Source organism: Merops nubicus, unplaced genomic scaffold, assembly GCF_000691845.1.
Source record: "Merops nubicus isolate BGI_N331 unplaced genomic scaffold, ASM69184v1 scaffold24169, whole genome shotgun sequence".
Classification (NCBI taxonomy): domain Eukaryota; kingdom Metazoa; phylum Chordata; class Aves; order Coraciiformes; family Meropidae; genus Merops; species Merops nubicus.
In genome coordinates, this window is record NW_008631993.1 from 1 (window position 1) to 18,083 (window position 18,083).

Consider the following 18,083-nt stretch of genomic DNA (forward strand, 5'->3'; position numbering starts at 1 on the left):
CAACCTAAATGATTCTATGATTCTGACTTCCTCCTGCTAGCTGCCACTGTGCTGCCCAGGTTCAAACCTGGTGCCTGCTCTTGTTCCCGTATGAATGTGCTGAGAGAAAATAAAGGTCTCTCCAGGCTTTGGAAAAGAACCTGGGCAATCTCTTTGAAATGTTGTCATTGAAATATTTGTGAAGTTCCTAGAGGTGTCTGATGGCCTTACTCTCCCAATATATTTTGGTTTTGTAGTCCTTTGACAACTACTTGAAATATCTCTTCTGTAAAGAGGAGCGTTGCTCCTGTTTACTATATGTGGTCCCAAGAGAAATATTCAGATTTATTAATCTGACTTACCTCTATGTTGGTCGATCACACATACACCAACAATCTTTAGGTAAAGGTATGATTTAGATTGAACTTTCCCTTAAAAAAAAAATACATTGAAACAGAATTGAAAAGATAGTGCAATGTCTAAAGTCTGTCTATTCCCTGCTTTTTCTGAGCCCTCTTTATAAAGTAGATCTGCCTTTAACTGTATTTAGCATGTTTTAAGAGTGAGCTGTGGCAAAAGGAAGCAATTTATTTACAAGAATCAGATAGGTCTGGCTGTGAACTTCCTGTGCTCCCCAACTTCTAGAAAAACAAATGGGTCAAGCCTGCTTGCTTATTCTAACTAGCCTGCTGTCACAACCCTGTAGCTGCGGTGGCTTTAGGGGATTGGGCTCTGCACCCAGATCTCCCAGTACTCATTACAGGTCTCAACCTCAGATCACATCTACTTGTTCCTTATCTGAAACTGAACATGAAAACCTTGAATCCTAAACTACAGCTTCTAACGGTTCTCAAGGCCATTTCCACTCAAGTGTATTCAGGTCCCAATGAGGAGAAACTTTCTGTTTAGGGAACGTATTATGGATACTTGAAAAATAAAACAGATGTGCCAAACTCTGAAATGGTTCTTGTGCTATTTTATTTTTCTGAATGACAGGCACACAGGTTTTACAGTCAGGTTCACAATTTTTTTTTTTTATTTTTGACAGTTGTGTAACATCTGGATTATTTAAAAGTTGTGTTTAAAATCTTTTCTTGTGCATGTGGAGGGAATGACATGAATAAAACCAACTTACATTAGGAGCCAGAAGAAATTCAAGAGGAGGAGTCTTACCGAGCTGGAAATTGCTTGAAGACATTTCCTAGTGCACGTGATTTTATTTAAGCAAAGTTTTTTTTACAATACTATTATTTAACTGATATAAACCACTTTTCTCATCACTGTCTTACATGCTACAGTTAAAAATGCAAACACCAACCACTGAGCTGATTTTACAGGAACTTAGACTCAGTGTATACGTAGCTTTTTAATTTCTATAAATGAAAAACAGCTTTGAAAAAGCTAACCTTTTGCTTTGATACTGTGGACAATCAATCGTAACTAGCTTCAGCATTTGTAACACTGTAGGTATTTCCTGTGAGGATGTGGAAATACAGCACTACAAAATAGGTCCCCTGTTTTGCTTACCAAGCAAAAATAATATATGTCTGGATTCACACTGATAAGGGTTAGCTCCCAGCAGCCCTCATGGGCTAGGGGAGTGCAAGCCTGACAAAGCAGAAGAACAAGTCTGCAGTGCAAAGCTGGTTAAGGAGCCTCATAGAAGATGCTGTATTGGAAGTGTCAGGCTCCGTGTCTAAGGCGGTAGATTTACTGCTCCTTGCACCTACAGGGGATTCTGGCTCTTTATTTCCCACACACAGGACAGTATTTGCTCTTGGCTATGTGATAGGGAGCTTATGCAAAGACTGGTAGCTCCTAGGCACATAAAGTGTTTTTGCTTGTTCCCACTTCCACTGGTCCAAAAACCTGTTCTCACATCACTGCTTCTGCAGTGATTGTGGGCTGAGATAATTTGAAGGATTTGGATATCACACATGTGCCTAAAAGTGTTGTTCAGATATTGATTCCTCTTGTGTTCAGAGTCTGTGGTGACTGGTATTCTGGTTTCTTCTCTGTGGCCATGAAAGTGATCTCCACAGAAGGAAATGGAGGTGTGGAGTCACTTCCTTGAATCTAGGTACAACAGATGTTGCAATACGTGTGATAAAATTACAGAGCTGGAAAAGTATGTTTCTGAAAGTATTCTTTTTGTGGTGTGTGGAAGGAAGTAAATTTTACTGAGAATTGTGGGTAGTTTAATACTTTTTTGAGTTTAATTGTTGCACTTAAGGTCTGTCGCTGCCTGCGTTAATACTCTAAGAAATCATTATGCCAATAATATAAATGTAAAACTAAATTCAGTTTTCCCTGGATATCTTAACCATTGTTAGATAAATATTGGATTGACTTCTAATCTTTGACATCAGAAAATAAAGGAAAGGATCAAGACAACTGTTTAAGCTGCTAAGGCATAAAGCAATTAAATAAAAAGAGTACAACCCATCTGCACTGTAATAGTAATAGTTGAAGTGATGAATAATAAGGATAATATTGCTTGGCACAAAGCAAATAGCGAAGATGGTAAGGATCAAAAGACTGACTTTAACATACCAGAACCATTCATGAGTCTTGAGTGTTCGTATAATTGAGACATAGCAGAAAACAATAGTTGCAAGGGGTATTAAAAACCCAAAGATAGCTAAAGAAACATAGTAGTAGAACTGGAAGGAAGACACTGTTTCACAGGCGCTGTGCACATCATGGCAGGTATAAATGTCCAGTTGTTTCACATAATAGCTTTGCTGCATGATGCAAAGCGGGAGCATGTATAGGAAGACGATGGTCCACACGGTAGCACAGACCACGATGGCATAGGCACGTTTCGGCAAGCTTTTGTAGGTGAAGGGGTGAACGATGGCCACATAGCGGCTGACACTGATGCAAGTGAGCAGCAGAATGGAGCAGTACATGTTACCATAAAATACCACGGTCGTAGTTCGGCACATCATTTCCCCAAAAATCCAGTTGTTTCCATTGATGTGGTATGCTATTTTGAAGGGCAGCATGATGCAGAAGAGCAGATCTGAAACTGCCAAGTTTGTATACAGGATGGCAGTGCACACAGACCGGATCCTGAATAGCAGCATCCACAAAATGATGGCATTAGATGGTACACCCAATAAAACAGCACTGAGGTAGACAGACGGTATTAGTTTGGTGCTCAAAGAACTGGTCAGGTACTCCAGCGTGGTGTTGTTCACTTCTGTTAAAGTGGAGTCATTTGACTTTTTTGAAGAGCATTTTTGTTCTCTGATATGGATCGTTGTTGTCTCCCCTTCTATAGCATAAGGGGGGATGTAATCGTAGTCTCTTGCTGCAATTCCCCGGAAGGTTTTGATAAGGGACACAGTTTTGATTGCAGAGTCATTCAGTGAAAATTCCGAGGCTTAAAAGAAGAGTTAAAATTAAGCAGGGCAAACTACTGGATTAGCGATATAATTCACCTTCAGGTAGGAAAAATGCAAACATCTCCACATGAGAAGCAATATAGGCTTAAAAGATGTGGTGGCATTCTCCTTTTATATGAACAACCAAAGCAGAGGTGCTCAAGGACAATCTTCACTTTGTCGTCTCAAAACTAAGCTTGATAATTAAGCATTAAATTAATCTTAGAATGATCTTTCTGCATTTTGCATATTTTCAGTAATCTTTCAAAAAAAGTATCACACACTTCTGTAATACTTATCTGTAGAGGGCTTTTCCCAGTAGTAGCAATGTTGGTAATTCATTTTATAAGCAGCAGCCTTGGTCTAGGCCTGGTCAGAATTTCCAATGCAAACAGCAGTACTATGCTTGTTACTTCATGGATGAAATACATGGCTGCAAAGGATGCAAAAAACACTGACTTGCCTAATGCCAGCTAAAACTTTCAAATTAGAAAATTGAAATAACCTTCAGTTTTTTGGTCTTGCATATTAAATTAATTCTTCAGCTTTTCACCAAAGAAAAGTAGATCTTTTCAGCTTCTTATTACTGTCTCATGCAAGCAGTGAGTCTTGAGAACTGAGAACAAATGCTGGCGCTGATGTTAGATCAAATTTATTACGACGCAATTAAAACTTTTCATGCAGCTGGAAAAACGTCAGTAAGCATTATTAGCATGCAAGCAAAACCAATGGTGCCACTTTTACTATTAAAGCCTGTTCCTCAGTCTTTGGTAGACAACTTTGTAGAGACATTGACATTTCCACATAAAGCACAAATATGTTCAAAATGCTGCTTAAAACCATGTGTTGCGAAATAGATTTTGCAGAATAAACAGCTGTGTAATTAATTTTAAAAAATTCTTAGCTATGTTTAAGGCAAAAAAGACATTTGTGAAGCTTAGAGCATGATCTTGAAACTGGGATTCAGAAGAGAACTGAAATTTGGATGAAAACTTCTGGGTTTTTCATTTACCCTTCCATGTCAGAATAAAATACAGAAAAAAGTTTTGTCAGTGCTTACAGGCAGATGTATGACAGAATGTTTTTGAAATTATAATTAGTAGATTGTAACCCTTTAAGTAGTTGTCTGGATGTTTAATCTGGAAAAAGAGCTTTATTCAGTTTTTAAAAGACGTGCATGCATGTGCATATATATCGTGTCTGTGTATATATACGTATATATAAAAGAGCTTTTAAAAATTAGCTTGGTTTGCAAACAGCTTTAATTCTTGTCAGAAAAACAGGCTTAATATTTGATCATTTCCTTTGATTATTGTCACAGTAGTTATCTGAATGTTTTCTTCTAACAGCATTATCTGTGAAACAATTTTCTTGAATGTTTTAAAGCAGAGAGAACAAGACTCTACAGGCTTAAGATTATCATATTATTACAGAAATATTAGAGATGTGTCTTCAGTAAGCACAGAAAGGTCTTTTAAAATTCCTTATAGAAAGTGGCTGAGGGGGGAGGTAAGGTATCACTGAAATGAAAAAGTAAAAACATGCCTTAAGTGAGAGTTACCAAAGTGTATATGAATCAATGTGGAAAATATAATCCACATACGGTGGTGAAGTGCCAACATTATCAAAAATCCTGTATAATTGAGTAAAATATGGAATAGATACAGAAAGGACTCACCTGTTGTGAAAAGAGTGGAGGTAAGAGAGAGCAGTCCAGTGAAAAACAGTATCTTCATTGTAGTACGTGAAATCCAGCCAGCCGAACAACGATGCTGCTCTAGCTCATCTCAGGAGGTGTTGTGTGGGGGATGTTTTTCCCCTCTGTAAGGGACTAGAGAATGATTGATCTGTCTTCCAGAAGCATCCTGTAGGCATGAAGTTTATGGTAAGGAGCTAGTTTGTTCTTTGTCTGCTACAGCAAGAGGGTGTGACGTATCCAAATATGCACATATGACTCAGTTTCAGGCTCTGCCCAACACAGAGATAAAATTGCTTTACAGCAGCAATTTAACTCCTAATATACCACAAGTCTGACATGAGGGGTTCTAATGGAATCTGTACATGTGGATATCTGGGGTAAAAATGTGTTTTCTGAAAAAAAAAAATCAAAGGCTGTGTTTAGTAAATCCTCAAGGGTCTCATCCACAGGCTGAAATGCCATGTTGCTGAACCCCTCTTGAGAAAGAAGCCAGGCTTGTAGAAGAGTGGGATGATCTCCGTTTAGAAAATGCAGAGGTGAAAGCAAGTCACACATAGAAATACGCCTTCAGAAAGCTGTGCTGTGCCTTGCTGCCTACCTCCCTGCCCACTGTTAACTGTCAGTGCTTCTATGACCCAGCTGCTGGCTCTGCTCAGACACTTCCCACCCTTCCGCAGCCTGCAGCCTCTAAAACCTTTCCCCTATTTTCATCTGCTGTTTTGTTGATCCCTTTTTTTTTTTTCCTCTCTGCCTGGGCTTTTTTTCCCTTGAATGCCAAATAACAATGGCTTGCTTTAGCAGACAAAATTAGCCCAAGTCTTGGTCTGCCCTCCAACCTGGCAGTGAGGCTTGGCATAAGCCATTCTTGGCTCCAGAGCAGCATTCGTGTCTGTTCTTGTATTTTGTGTGTAAAAGCTGGACACCAGATAAGGAGTTCTTTACAGTTTTTCAATCCTTTTCTCAAAACTGTCAGCTGTAGTTTGCGAATTCAGTATACACTCTCTCAAGTGCTAACTAACTTTCTTCTGAGAAACTTGCAGTGTGTCCACTGCCATGTGATTGCCTGAAGCTGTTTGATTATTTTAGATATTCTGCTATTTTGTTTACATACATGATGCAAACTGATAAATCTGTCTTTTGGGGGTTTTTACCCTGTTTTCTCTTTAATTTCTGAGGATAACAGATCTATTGGATTTTTAGCCTGAGTTGAGCATAAAATCAGGGATGTTCATGGTGAAGATGTTTCTTGGTCGACACTGTTTTAGCTTGAGACAGTTTCAAGTTTTGGTGGGGGATTTTGGTTGATTGTTTTTTCTTTTCCTGAAAGATTTGTGTATATACTCCTAGATCTTTATCAAATCCGTACGTTCCAGTTTTTCTCGTCATTAGTCTATTATAGACGTGGCACTCCTGTTTCCTCTTCAAAATTAATTTTGTTCCCCCACCTACTGGATAAGGTTTTAAGTGTCCCTTTACCTCCAAAACCCTATTTTCTCAGCCAAAGCATTGGTTCATCTGTGAACTTTGGCAGACAGAGTAGGGTTAGTTAGTGGGGCTGCTGAGCCCACTTTCCTGCACCATCTACTTTACTTTGCCGTAAACTTGCCAGGGAAAGTGAGATGAGCTGTGCTGCTTGATTCCTTTTACATTCACCACCTGATCTAAGTCATCATTATTAAACATGAGCTGTCTTTCCATGTCAGTTTTCACTGTTATATTCCAATGTAATGTGTACTCAGGTGTACACATGGATCCTTTCCAATACAGGACTGTGAATAAAAGCCAACTTCCTGCAGTCTTCTGCTTTGTGCTCTTCATGCTGCTGTCACAATGCTGCCTGATAATGTGTCGTCTTATTTGATATTGAGATTATTTTGCCTACGTATCATGGAATTGCAAACATTTCTGACTTCAGTCAAAATTTTTGTTGATCTTTAGCAGGATCGTGTCTTCTATACATGAAAACCTTGAGGTTTGAGCTGGACTAAAAATTTATTCAAGTCAGTAAATAAAATATGAACATGGTTTTTTTGCCAGTCTTAAGCCAAATTTTCTTTTGTGTCCAAGGGCTTTGCAGGAGGATAACATATTGGAGCTCTACCAACACATTCAGGCAACTTTTGTTATAATTCATTTTTCAAGGCTTTTCTCTCTGTATTTCCAGGAATCGCAAGATGAAACAGCACTTCTCTGGCTGGATGAAATACAAAAAGGAATCAGTGATGCCAATAATAATATAAAGGAAGCATCAAGCTGTAAGGATTAACCTGCATTTGCATTGCTCTTGGTTTTCTTATCTTGAAAAACTGAAATTTGTAATTTATTTTTTCCACTTCAGGGAAGTGTGGCAGCCTTTTAAATACATCCCAAAAAATTAATGCATATTCTTTGTCATACTGAAATTTGGGTGGCTTATATCTCCAGCAGTGGGGGTTTTGTCTAAAGGCGTAACAATTAAGGTTTGGGTAATAACTTAGTGGATTTTTTTAATAGGTTAGTATCATGACCAAGGTGTTATACTGGTAGATATATATCTATATATAGATATATGTATAAATATATCTTTCTCTTCACAAAGCTGATCAAACAAGATGTGGGAATGAGAAGGGATATACCATTCAGGAGCTTATTTTGCTTTTATAAGACTGAAATCTTGATGCATGTTATAAGACAAATTCTTACACTTACAACTTTTCTTACTCCTATTTAATCATAATGCCTTTAAGTGCTAACAAATTTGGAACATATTCACTTTAAAAGCAGTGTAAAAAGAGCACTTAGGCTTTTTGGAGAAATGTGTGCTCTTGCAATCTGTTCAAGAGTAGGAATTCTGTAGAAAAAAATGCTGAGGCTTATTGTGTCAGAGCATTGTGTACTTCTGAGAAAGTTTGGACTGAACAAAATTTTATTCATAATGGATAATAAACTTTAGGAAGTAATACAGAACCAAGCATAGCTGGGTGTATGGGGCACACTGGACAGGACGGTGGCATCCCTACCTGTTCTTGCCTGAGGCCAGCACAAACCAGCCCATGGTTAGCTTAGCACTGAGAAATTTTTTCACCTTCTGCTTGACTTGGCTTTGAGTGAGTCAGTGTCGCCTTCTTTTGCACCCTAAGAGCTTGTGAATACAACTGCTGAAGTCGGTGCATTCCTGTAGCACTGCATTCAGCCTTCGTTAGCACAGTGCAGCAGCCTGTTACTTATGGGCAGGCTACGTCAGAACTTAGTGCATGGGAAGTTGTGCGTGGAAGAAAACAAACACAGCTAATAAAATATCTTCTATCCCTGCTACAGAAGCATTGCATTTCGAGTTACTGTTACTTTAGGATTGATTTAATCTGTTAATACATTTTTAATATAACCAGATACACTGAAGATGCTTGAGGTGTGTTTTCTTTTGCAGGCCGCAGGCCTGCAAATGGAAAACACTTTGTGTTTTCTGAGATAGGGTCAGACACACACATTGTCCCAGCTAAGCTCTTGTGGTCAGGAGTGCTGATACCTTCTGTGGACAAAAATGGCTTCCCTTCAATGCCACCCAGAGGCATGAGGAAACACCTGAACATAAAGAATGGAAGGAAATGCATAGCTTATAAGCAGATGTAAGCTCAAGCTAAAGAGCAACTTGAAAACATCCTCATTTGTGTGCACTGGTTTGAAAGCAGTAATAATATATCCTATAAATGGCCTGCAGAAATCAACACAGCATTATCCATACACCAACACCATACCATGTTGCTAATGATAGGTCATTGCTCCATCCACTGGCTAGTTGTTGTAGTAAAATCTTTTTGTTTAATCAGTGCTTGTAGTAAATGCACAGCTTTTCACAATCGGGTATGATCACTAGAACTGTTTCAGCAAGTCTCTTGTGGAAATAGCTACTAATCTCCTGTACTCTGCCCTCTGGTTTGAAAGGAAGCAGTGTCAGCACAACACATTCTTCTGAAGGGCTCTAAGGGTTTGCAGCTAAAAACTGAGATTTAAAATTTCCCCACAGAATAGAACCTGACGCTTCCTATAACAAGCACATCCTGTCTCAGGAATTTAGCATGTTGTGTTCATGTAGTCTAAACTTAAATTTCAGCTTGATCACAGCTTGGGTATGAACTTCTATTTTGATCTATTTCCAAGAAGCTATTTTTGAAAAGGCAAACAAATCCCCACGTCCCACTCCAAAACTCTTGCAAAGCAGTCAAAGTTTTAATTTTCATCGGAACAAAGTGTGTTTTTTTGAGGTTGCTGCAGGAATAGCAGTAAAATAGTCTTGGTTCCTTCCAAACGAATTTTTGTGCCTTATATAAAAATTAAACACTAACAGTATTAAAATTGTAAAAATGTTTTACAACCTGACTTCCCTGTCAGTAAAAGATTCTGTATCTTGTATCTCTATTTAGTAAGATGTGTTCAGTAAATGCTGTTGCACTTCCTCACTCTTTGTGGTGTTTGCTGTGCAGTTTGGATCACCTTGCTTCGCTTCTTGAATCAGGTCAACCATTGTACTCCTTATGTAGATGAAGGACAAAGTGAGATTGGCCCAATATCAGCTGCATAGCCTTCAGGAATAGACACCAGTCCTGACCTCAGTCTTGCACAGGAAGAGTTTGTTTGCTAAAGCAAGATCTGTCGTGAGAGCACCCATGTTATAGGAAAAAGCTGATCTTTGGCCCCGCTGAGAGTTCACGCTTATCACACTAGACAGTTGCATCTTTGTGTATCGTAGCTGGTTGAAGGGAGGGTATATGTGGAAAAGATCCCTTCACAGGATTTTTGTGGCACTGGCATGCCAGCTGCTGCAGGAGTGGACTGGACCCCACAGTTCTTCAGCTGGGGATGACATAGCTCCAGTTAGATTATAATTTTACAAGGTTCACATGGCCCTTCTTTAGAGCAATAGGTACAGTATTAATTGCTAGCATTTCAATAGAAAACAATATTTTCTGCTGAACTGTGGGTGTGTTTTTTTCCTACTAAACATTTTTCTTACATATTCCTTCAAAACTAAAGGCATCACTAATTAAAAGATGAGGAAAAGTGAGGCAGCAGGGGACCTACAGAAACAACCCTTAGCTAGGTTGTATGTTCTTTTGTCTTTATAACAATAGCTTCCAGCAGCCATAACTATAGGATGCAAAGGAGGAAGAAAAGCATTCAAATACTGTTGATCAGAGCTGACAAGGGACATGGGACTGTGTACCAGCAGGGCTTAGCTCCCAGAGCCACTGAGCCAGCAGCAGCAAGCTAGTGATGTGTGGCTTCCCAGTTTTTCCTGCTTCCTTACTGCTGAGCCTGGATATCTGGGTATCGTGATAGCACAACTGTGGTACAAATTCATCTCCAGTCTTGTAGGGAGTACGTGTGTGCTTGGAAGGCATTTGTTTCAAAGTACTGAAAAACAGCAGGATGCTATGTGGTAGGAATCCGGATGGTGCTGGTGTGGTGTTGTGCATTCACTTTTTTTCTCAGCTGGCTGCCAACGTGTATTTGGAGGTTGGTCTGTTACTGTCTAGCCAAAGCTACTCATTCCACCTTAGTCAAACTAACCACAAAGAAAAACTGTTTCTCTTGCTGAAATGCTCTCCTGCTAGCTCAGTCTTACGTGGTGTCTCCTGTACATAGGATGCTAATACTGAGCATGTTTTGAGTCAGCTCTGTGTAGGCAGAGCACTGAGTGTAGAGGGGGACCTTTTTTTTTTATTAATCTAGATACACACAGCATCAGGAAAAGTGTTGGGTGTTGCAGTGTGAAGTGCAGGTATGAGATGCAAAGGTATCCAAGTTCATGTCAGCTAGTATGTGTATATTCTGGTCATATGTCTATTCCTTTGTTCCTCTATGCATGGATCTTGAATTTAGATGCAAAGGAACACCATTAAAGACCAGAGCAGCATATACTACTAGTGAGTAAGGCCCTTTGAAGTGCCCTGTGCTGCTACATGCTGTCAGGTGTGGTGGTGTTGGCTCCTTTGTTGACGATGCGACCCGCATATAAAGCAAATGATGCTTAGGAGTTCCTGAATCGGAGTATGGGTAGTATCACATAACCTCAAATTTTGAACATGCTCCACAGCATCCCCTCTCAGGGCACTCCTATGTGCCCTGGAAGCAAAATGTGCATCCCTGGCAAACTCAAGGACATGAACTCGCTGCATCAGCTTTAAACAAGCTCCCATGGGGTAAGGACCAAGAAGGTGTCATTTCAGGATCCCAGCATGGATGCTGTTAGAGTTGCAAGACTTTGCCCATGGCAATCCGTTTTTATTCCCATTTTGTACAGTAAAAGTGAATGTTAAGGTTTGCATCTTATAGCCTAATGACTTCATCCATCTCTAGAAGGCTTCCAAGTGATCTGCAGATGATAGCCTGTTGGCTGGCTGGGGCAGGCTGAGCTTGGGGAGGGGACGGAGGTACCTGCCATCCTCAAACTCTGCTCTGGTGTTAGAATCTGACCTCTCACTTGATAGAGGAGTACCTCTGCTTTCAGATCACTCTAAGTTGTGCTGTGGTTGCATCCCAGCCTGGTCAGAGTGTGCGAGAGTGTTTCTACTTAGGCTTGCTTTTCTCTGAAATACTTGTCCCCACAAGCATGAAGGAGGCTGCAAATGGGTGAAGCACTGAACTGCTGTGTATGTCATGCTGTCTGTGTGCCAGCCTTAGAAGTCCATTACCAAAGCTGCTGGAGGCTAGAGTTGTGGGTACACGGAGTGTAAACCACTTAATTTTCTATGTCATTATTTTACCCTAGTGGCTGTTGGAATGTCAATGATTAACAAGAGCTTGGAGAAGGGTGATTCACAGTCAATCCCTATGATACTGCAGTCCAAGTTTGGATTACGAGTCATTCCTGAGTGTGCTGAAACCTACTTCAGGAACCTCTCTGAAGCAAAGAACCTGAAATATAAAGAAGGTAAAAACCTTCCTGAATAGGACAGTTTTGTGTGTTCATATCACTGGGGTAATTAGAAAACTTAGCACAGAAGGCCCACCTCAAATCACTGCAAACTAAGGAAGACAGTTGCTTGTTTTGAGTCTTTTATGAAATGTTACACTTGCCCAAGTGTTTTTCACGTGATGCTGAACTGTTGCACGCATCATCCAGACCACAATGTATGCTGGGAAACCAGTCTAGCTATTTCCAGAGTCTCGCAAAGATTTCTAGAGTCTCAAACTAGTCTCTGAGGGAATTTAGGGCAGCTTGTCTATGACTGTCAACAGACTAGTCCATCCTCTCAGAAAACCACATTACTCTTATTTTTTTCATTTTTCTTTTTTTTCTGTGGGCAGATGCAGAGAAGGGTTAGGCTGCACACTCTTCAGTCTTACAGGTCCCTGCCAAAGATCAAGCCAGGCTCTGTCAGTGGTCATGGCCCATTTATGGTCACTGTGCATTGCCAGAAGGAGCAGGTATCAGCAGAGGCTGGAGCTATAATCTGCCCACAGGGAGAAAATGGGGTGTTTTGTCATGTTAGAGCTGCAAGCTGGTCATAGGGAATGCAGCCAATATTAACAGCTGGAGAAAAATTACCCTCAACGTGGCATACTTTGTTACAGTAGATGGGCATGATTAGTCCTGCAACAGTGAGCTTTGAGAAGGCATTTTGCACAAATGACCTTATCAGCCTTACCTTGGGGCATTTTGTCCACGAGGAAATGAGGCTTTTCCTGTCTGTCAGGATACAGCCTTGTTTACCAAAGCTCTAAACAAGACAATGAAGTGGATAAGAAATGTCCTGGCTGAGCTACGTGCCAATAAGGCCAGCGTTTGGCCAGACGATAAAACAACTTTTTTTTTTTAATAAACACTGTCTCAGTTCCACTTATGTGAGTGATGGAAGGTGTAGCACATACTGTTTCAGGACCAAGCACTAGTGTGGCACGTTGGGGTTTGGAGAAGCTAGCAGTGGATCTGTACTAACTTCGTTGCTGTTTCATTCTAGAAGAGTGATCCCGACCCATGTAACAGGATATTTTGAAAACATCCTTACTACAAAGTGGCCCAAGATATATTGTGACCTTGCATATAAAATGGCTTCATAGCAAATTTAGAGAGAGGAAATGCTAGGAAGAGCTGTAATTTATTAGTGTGACATGGCATAAATCTGTGCTAATGATACATGTTGCTTTTAGATTCTAATGAAAGTCCATGGATTCATCTTGTAATGAAAAATATGTATGATTACTATTACAATGTGGAAACTGGGGAAGGTACCTGTGTTGCCCCAGAAGGAGTTGTACCAAAAACTTCATGGTTAACTGGTGAAGAAATCCAGGTAGGTTCCTGAAACTCTTGCTTTTATTACAAAAGTAGCATAAACATTTGAGAGAGAGAGAGAGAGAGAGAGAGAGACATGGCACTGTCAAGAGAAGAGGCTGTGCTGGGTGAGACTGAAGACCACTGTAGTTCAGTGTCTGCTTCTGACAATAGCACCAACTTAAACTTAAGCAGACAGTTATAACACATCCTTCCTTTAAATGGCCAACAGCAAGACATCAATGGAGTAAAGTCTGATTGCTTTCACACCCTTCTATATTTTCTGGACTTCACACTGACTCCTGACAAGGAGTTTCAGTATATATTTGAGGGTGGGTGGAAGCACTGTGTTGTGTTTAAACCTAATCATCTGACAGTGTTCTTCTGTCTCCAAGCTGAATAGGATGAGTGTGGTAGTTAAACTCCCTTCCTCTAGAGGTTTTGCATTAGCATCAATTATGACTTAGAAGAAAGCAGATCATACAAGCTTCTGTGCAATTTGTTTTGTTTTTTTTTTTTTTTTTTTGTTATTCTGCAGTCCAGCTAGATTACAGGTTTAGTCTGCTGCACAAACAGCTCAAGTCATAGGGTAGGTCCTTCTGAAATACTGACTGCAGCAATACTCCATACAGAGAGCCTCCCTGGTTCAGCTATTATTTCTAGATGCCTAACTTCTACAAAAAACTTGTACGTATTGGATAAACAAAACTCTCCTAAAGAACGGGGGAAAAAAAACTCTCTCTAAATAGCATACCTAGCTGAATAACTGAGGGTTAGAAGGAGTGCAATTCTCCTTCTTATAAAAGTCAGTGGTAGCAAAGTACCTCTTCCCTCATACTGATTAAAATCTAGGGGTAAATCAGAGGGGCTTGGATACAACAAACATAACTGTACAGATGGGAAGTATGCAGACCAAATTCCAAGATGGTTCTGCCTTAAGTTTTTTGTTGGTTTGTTTTTTTTTTTTTTTTTGCTTTTAAATGACCTTTTTCCATGATCTCTTAACAGAGCATTGTTGGGCAAGTTACAGCAGATTACAATCGAGAGCAGCTGTGGCTTGCTAATGAAAATCTGATTGTTCAGCTGCAAGCCCGAGCAAGGGGATTCTTAGTCAGAAAAAATTATCAGGAGAGAAAAGCATACCTTCAAAACCAGGAACCGTCTGCCATCAAAATACAGGTATTGTACTAGAAGAAGGTGACATTGCTTGGACAACTTTCTGCATGTGACAGGTGATGTGGCTGTTTCCTACACTGAAAAAATTCTCAGATAAGTATGTCTCCACTTTTTCATTAGCAGCACTTCAAACTTCTACATCTGCAAATATGTTCTTGTTCTCACCGGAATATTTGTGATTTTAAATAGCAAATATCTGTTTTTAAAAGTATGGATTTTATCCTCCTGCAGTTGACGTTACTTCAGTGGGAGAAGCTCAGAAATATATAGCCCTGGCTTTATTCTGAGGAGCTCAGATTTTGTGTGGTACACCTAACTATGTACAGTACAAGATCAGAAGATACTTGTTGAGTATCAAAGCAAAAATTCCTTGGCAAAGCATGACTTAAATACATTCCTTTCTAGACTATACCCAGTTGAAAGTGGTTTGCCTCTGACTCCATGAAGTCATAGCTGAGTAGGGAGTGGCAGCTGCCCCGATTTTCTCAGGCTCTGGCAGGAGTTCTTGGAAGTTTGCTGAACTCAGAGGAGTATAAAGGAAACTTTCTGCTGAGGTTGTGAACAGTGACAGATGTGTGCACACTGGTTTTGAATGTTGAAATAGAACCTCCTCTTAGAAGCAATTGATGCCAGTTTTGAAAAACAATTAATCAACACCCCCTAAAATTTACAGAAAAATCTACAACTGTTTTGCTTTTTTACCTATAGTAATTCAATTTAATAATTCCTGATGATAAATACCTTTACCACTATCAGCTGTCATTGGGATTGGCTTTTCATTTTCTGGCATGGTTTCTGAGCATAGTGAAGTACTGTACTTTGAGGAATTCAGGGTCTGTGAACACGTTTTAAAATATGGAGAAATGTAGGTAACATTGTTTTGTTTTCTACGAGCATTGAAATGGAACTGATATGTGAAAAGACAACAAGTAGAGGACAAAGATGGTGCCACTGACTGGATAGAGATGAAACACAAAATATAGGAAAGGTGGTGAGGAGTGTCGGTGTTATCCCTGTTGTTGGGTTCCTTGCCAAGAGTTTGCTACTGAGCTAGTAAAGGCAGAACCAAGTGATGGAACTGTTTTCTGTGTTGTTTTCTGTGTGGTGTTTTCTGTGGTACAGGATGATCCTGAGTGACTCTGGAAGACCAGAGTCTTGAGAAGGAGGGCAGGCCAGGAAAAAGGGGGGTTCAGTTAGGTAGGGCACAGCTGTTGGATGTAGCGGGCAAGAGTTAGCAGAGTCTTCCCTATGTGGGATGAAGCCAGTGACTAGGATATTAAAGGATGTGGGTGTACTGGTGATAAGAATAAGGATGGCTTCAGCGGAGGGAAGGAAATGGCACTAGACAACAAAGTATTTGTTCTGAAACTGGTTAAAATCAACATGAAATGTGTAAGATCATCTTAAAAAAAAAAAAAAAAAAAAATGGCAGGCTTATTTACACATTAGTGATCTCTTTACCACAATGGGAGTCTTTTCTCTACAACGTAAATGCTGATTATTTTAGAATCGTTCAGAAAAGACCTCTAAGATGATCACATGCAACCATCAACCCAACACTACCATGACCACTAAACCATCTCCTGAAGAACCATGTACATGCATTTTTTTGAACACCTTCAGGGATAGTGACTCTGTCACCTCCCTGGGCACCATGTTCCAATGCCTCACCACTCTGTCAGTAAAGAAACTCTTCCTAATAACCAGTCTAAACATCCCCTGGCATAACTAAGTGCATTTCTTCTCGTCCTATCTCTAATTACGTGGGAGAAGACACTAACACCCACCTCACTACAACCTCCTTTCAGGTAGCTGTATATGTAGATTTTAAAAAATATTAGTTTATTATTAGCAATAATGGTCTCCTGCCTTTTATAAAATAGGCTTTCTGGAAAGGATTCAAACAAAGAAGAAGTTATGTTGAGAGATTAAAGGTGCTTCAAGGCAATGTTGCTGCTATTATTAAGGTAAGATCCCACTGTGATTTGGGACCTGAGTATGCTTTATCCCCTTTTTTGGTCTCCCACCTGGGAATCGGAGACTAGGAACACAAACTGGAGGGCCTTGTGCTCCAGAAACTTGCATGGTGTTGAAGGTTAAGTGACAGCTTAAGTAAATTGCTTCTTGAAAGCTCTGTTTGACTTCTATCAGGCTTTGCTGAATTTGAATTATAATAGACTTCCTTATGTATTATCATTTTGCTAAAAGTTGCCAGATCTGTCTGAAAAGTGTTCTTTTCTCTGAGATGCTAATGGGATACTATATCTTGAGTAGATTGGATATTGACCTTCTGTCTTTGAAGGAGATTGGCTTACAACTGAGAGCTGAGACTTGAAGGTAAAAATTACTTCCAAAGATAGTGCTACACATGGGTTGTAAAGTCTTGACCTCAACTTTATATTTCAGTAGAAGGCCATTAATCTGGTCACTGGACTTTTAGGAGCCCTGTGGTACAGTCATCTATGACTCCGAGTGTGTGAACATCATGCCTGCAGAAGAGGACTTTCAAAAGCGAGTTCAAAACACACACACAACAGTTTGTGCAACGTCTGTTAACCTTTTGTTTAACTTTATTAATTTTTCAGATTCAGTCATGGGTCAAAATGTGGCTAGCCAAGAGAGCTTACAGGAAACGGCTGCAATACTTCAAGGATCATGTAAGTCCTTTTTCTACATTTTAAATATGAACCATTAAAATAGGGTAATATAACTGCATGGACAGTTTTGGGAATCTCAGGAAAAGAGGGTGCAAGCTGCAGTGTGTTTCTGAGCAGAAATGTGTCATAACTAGATTCTTTTGCCTAATCTTGATCTCTTCCAGAATGATGAAATTGTGAAGATACAAGCATTTCTCAGAGCAAACAAAGCCAGGGAGGACTACAGAATACTAAGTAAGTAGTTAGCAGTTGAATGTTGTATATTTGGGGAAAAGTATGTCACTGTATTCAGTCATATTTATTTTTTTTCTTTTTCTTGAACTTTCACCTGGGATTTCTCAATCTCAGAAGTAGGTGCAAGTGTTTGTAAACCAATTGTTTTACAGCTGAAACTATATTGGATAGCTGTACTTACACAGTATGACAAAAATACTGCTTTAACTCACATAAACTTGTCTCTGCAGTCAGAAAATTTTTTGCGCAGTGATCAGTTTACTGTGGTTTTTAGACATGTCCAGTATTATGTCAACTAACAAGCCTATTTACCTCAACTATAGTTAGTGCTGAAAATCCACCCTTGACTGTCCTGCGTAAATTTGCCTACCTCTTGGACCAAAGTGACTTAGACTTTCAAGAAGAACTAGAAGTAACAAGGTTAAGGGAAGAAGTGGTTACAAAAATTCGATCCAACCAACAGCTGGAGAAAGACTTGAACTTAATGGATATAAAGATTGGACTGCTTGTGAAAAACAGAATTACTCTTCAGGTCAGTGGGCTCTGTTTAGACTCTTTTGGTATCATGCACTCAGCTCTTATGTGTGTTGAAGAAGCTCAGGGTAACACAATCACAGTATGACAGAGGCTAGAAAGGACCACTGGAGGTCATCTGGTCCAACTCCCCTGCTAAAGCAGGGCCACACAGAGCAGGT

The 18,083-nt window shown here is 39.9% G+C and overlaps 2 protein-coding genes across 2 annotated transcripts in view; one reads left to right on the forward strand and one right to left on the reverse strand.

Annotated features, from left to right (window-relative positions):
- Positions 1-2,279: 2,279 nt before the first annotated feature.
- On the reverse strand, positions 2,280-5,104 carry F2RL2 (coagulation factor II (thrombin) receptor-like 2). The gene is made up of 2 exons (XM_008947786.1): positions 5,047-5,104; positions 2,280-3,367 (listed from the first exon to the last, which is right to left on the reverse strand). Exons 1-2 carry the CDS (start codon positions 5,102-5,104, stop codon positions 2,280-2,282), a joined length of 1,146 nt encoding a protein of 381 aa, XP_008946034.1.
- Positions 5,105-5,241: 137 nt separating this feature from the next.
- Positions 5,242-18,083, forward strand: part of IQGAP2 (IQ motif containing GTPase activating protein 2) — a 31,896-nt gene continuing 19,054 nt past the window's right edge. The window contains exons 1-9 of the mRNA XM_008947787.1: positions 5,242-5,253; positions 7,232-7,322; positions 11,816-11,977; positions 13,198-13,340; positions 14,330-14,500; positions 16,381-16,464; positions 17,083-17,154; positions 17,319-17,388; positions 17,712-17,920. Of these exons, the coding sequence (XP_008946035.1) occupies positions 5,242-5,253; positions 7,232-7,322; positions 11,816-11,977; positions 13,198-13,340; positions 14,330-14,500; positions 16,381-16,464; positions 17,083-17,154; positions 17,319-17,388; positions 17,712-17,920 (1,014 nt within the window). The remainder of the gene's footprint in view (positions 5,254-7,231; positions 7,323-11,815; positions 11,978-13,197; positions 13,341-14,329; positions 14,501-16,380; positions 16,465-17,082; positions 17,155-17,318; positions 17,389-17,711; positions 17,921-18,083) is intronic.

Excerpts from the sequence above, each read along its gene's own strand:
- F2RL2 (XM_008947786.1), bottom strand. The coding sequence starts at position 5,104 with ATGAAGATACTGTTTTTCACTGGACTGCTCTCTCTTACCTCCACTCTT. Across the intron at positions 3,368-5,046 it reads CTCCACTCTTTTCACAACAG|CCTCGGAATTTTCACTGAAT; the intron begins GTGAGTCCTTTC and ends TCTTCTTTTAAG.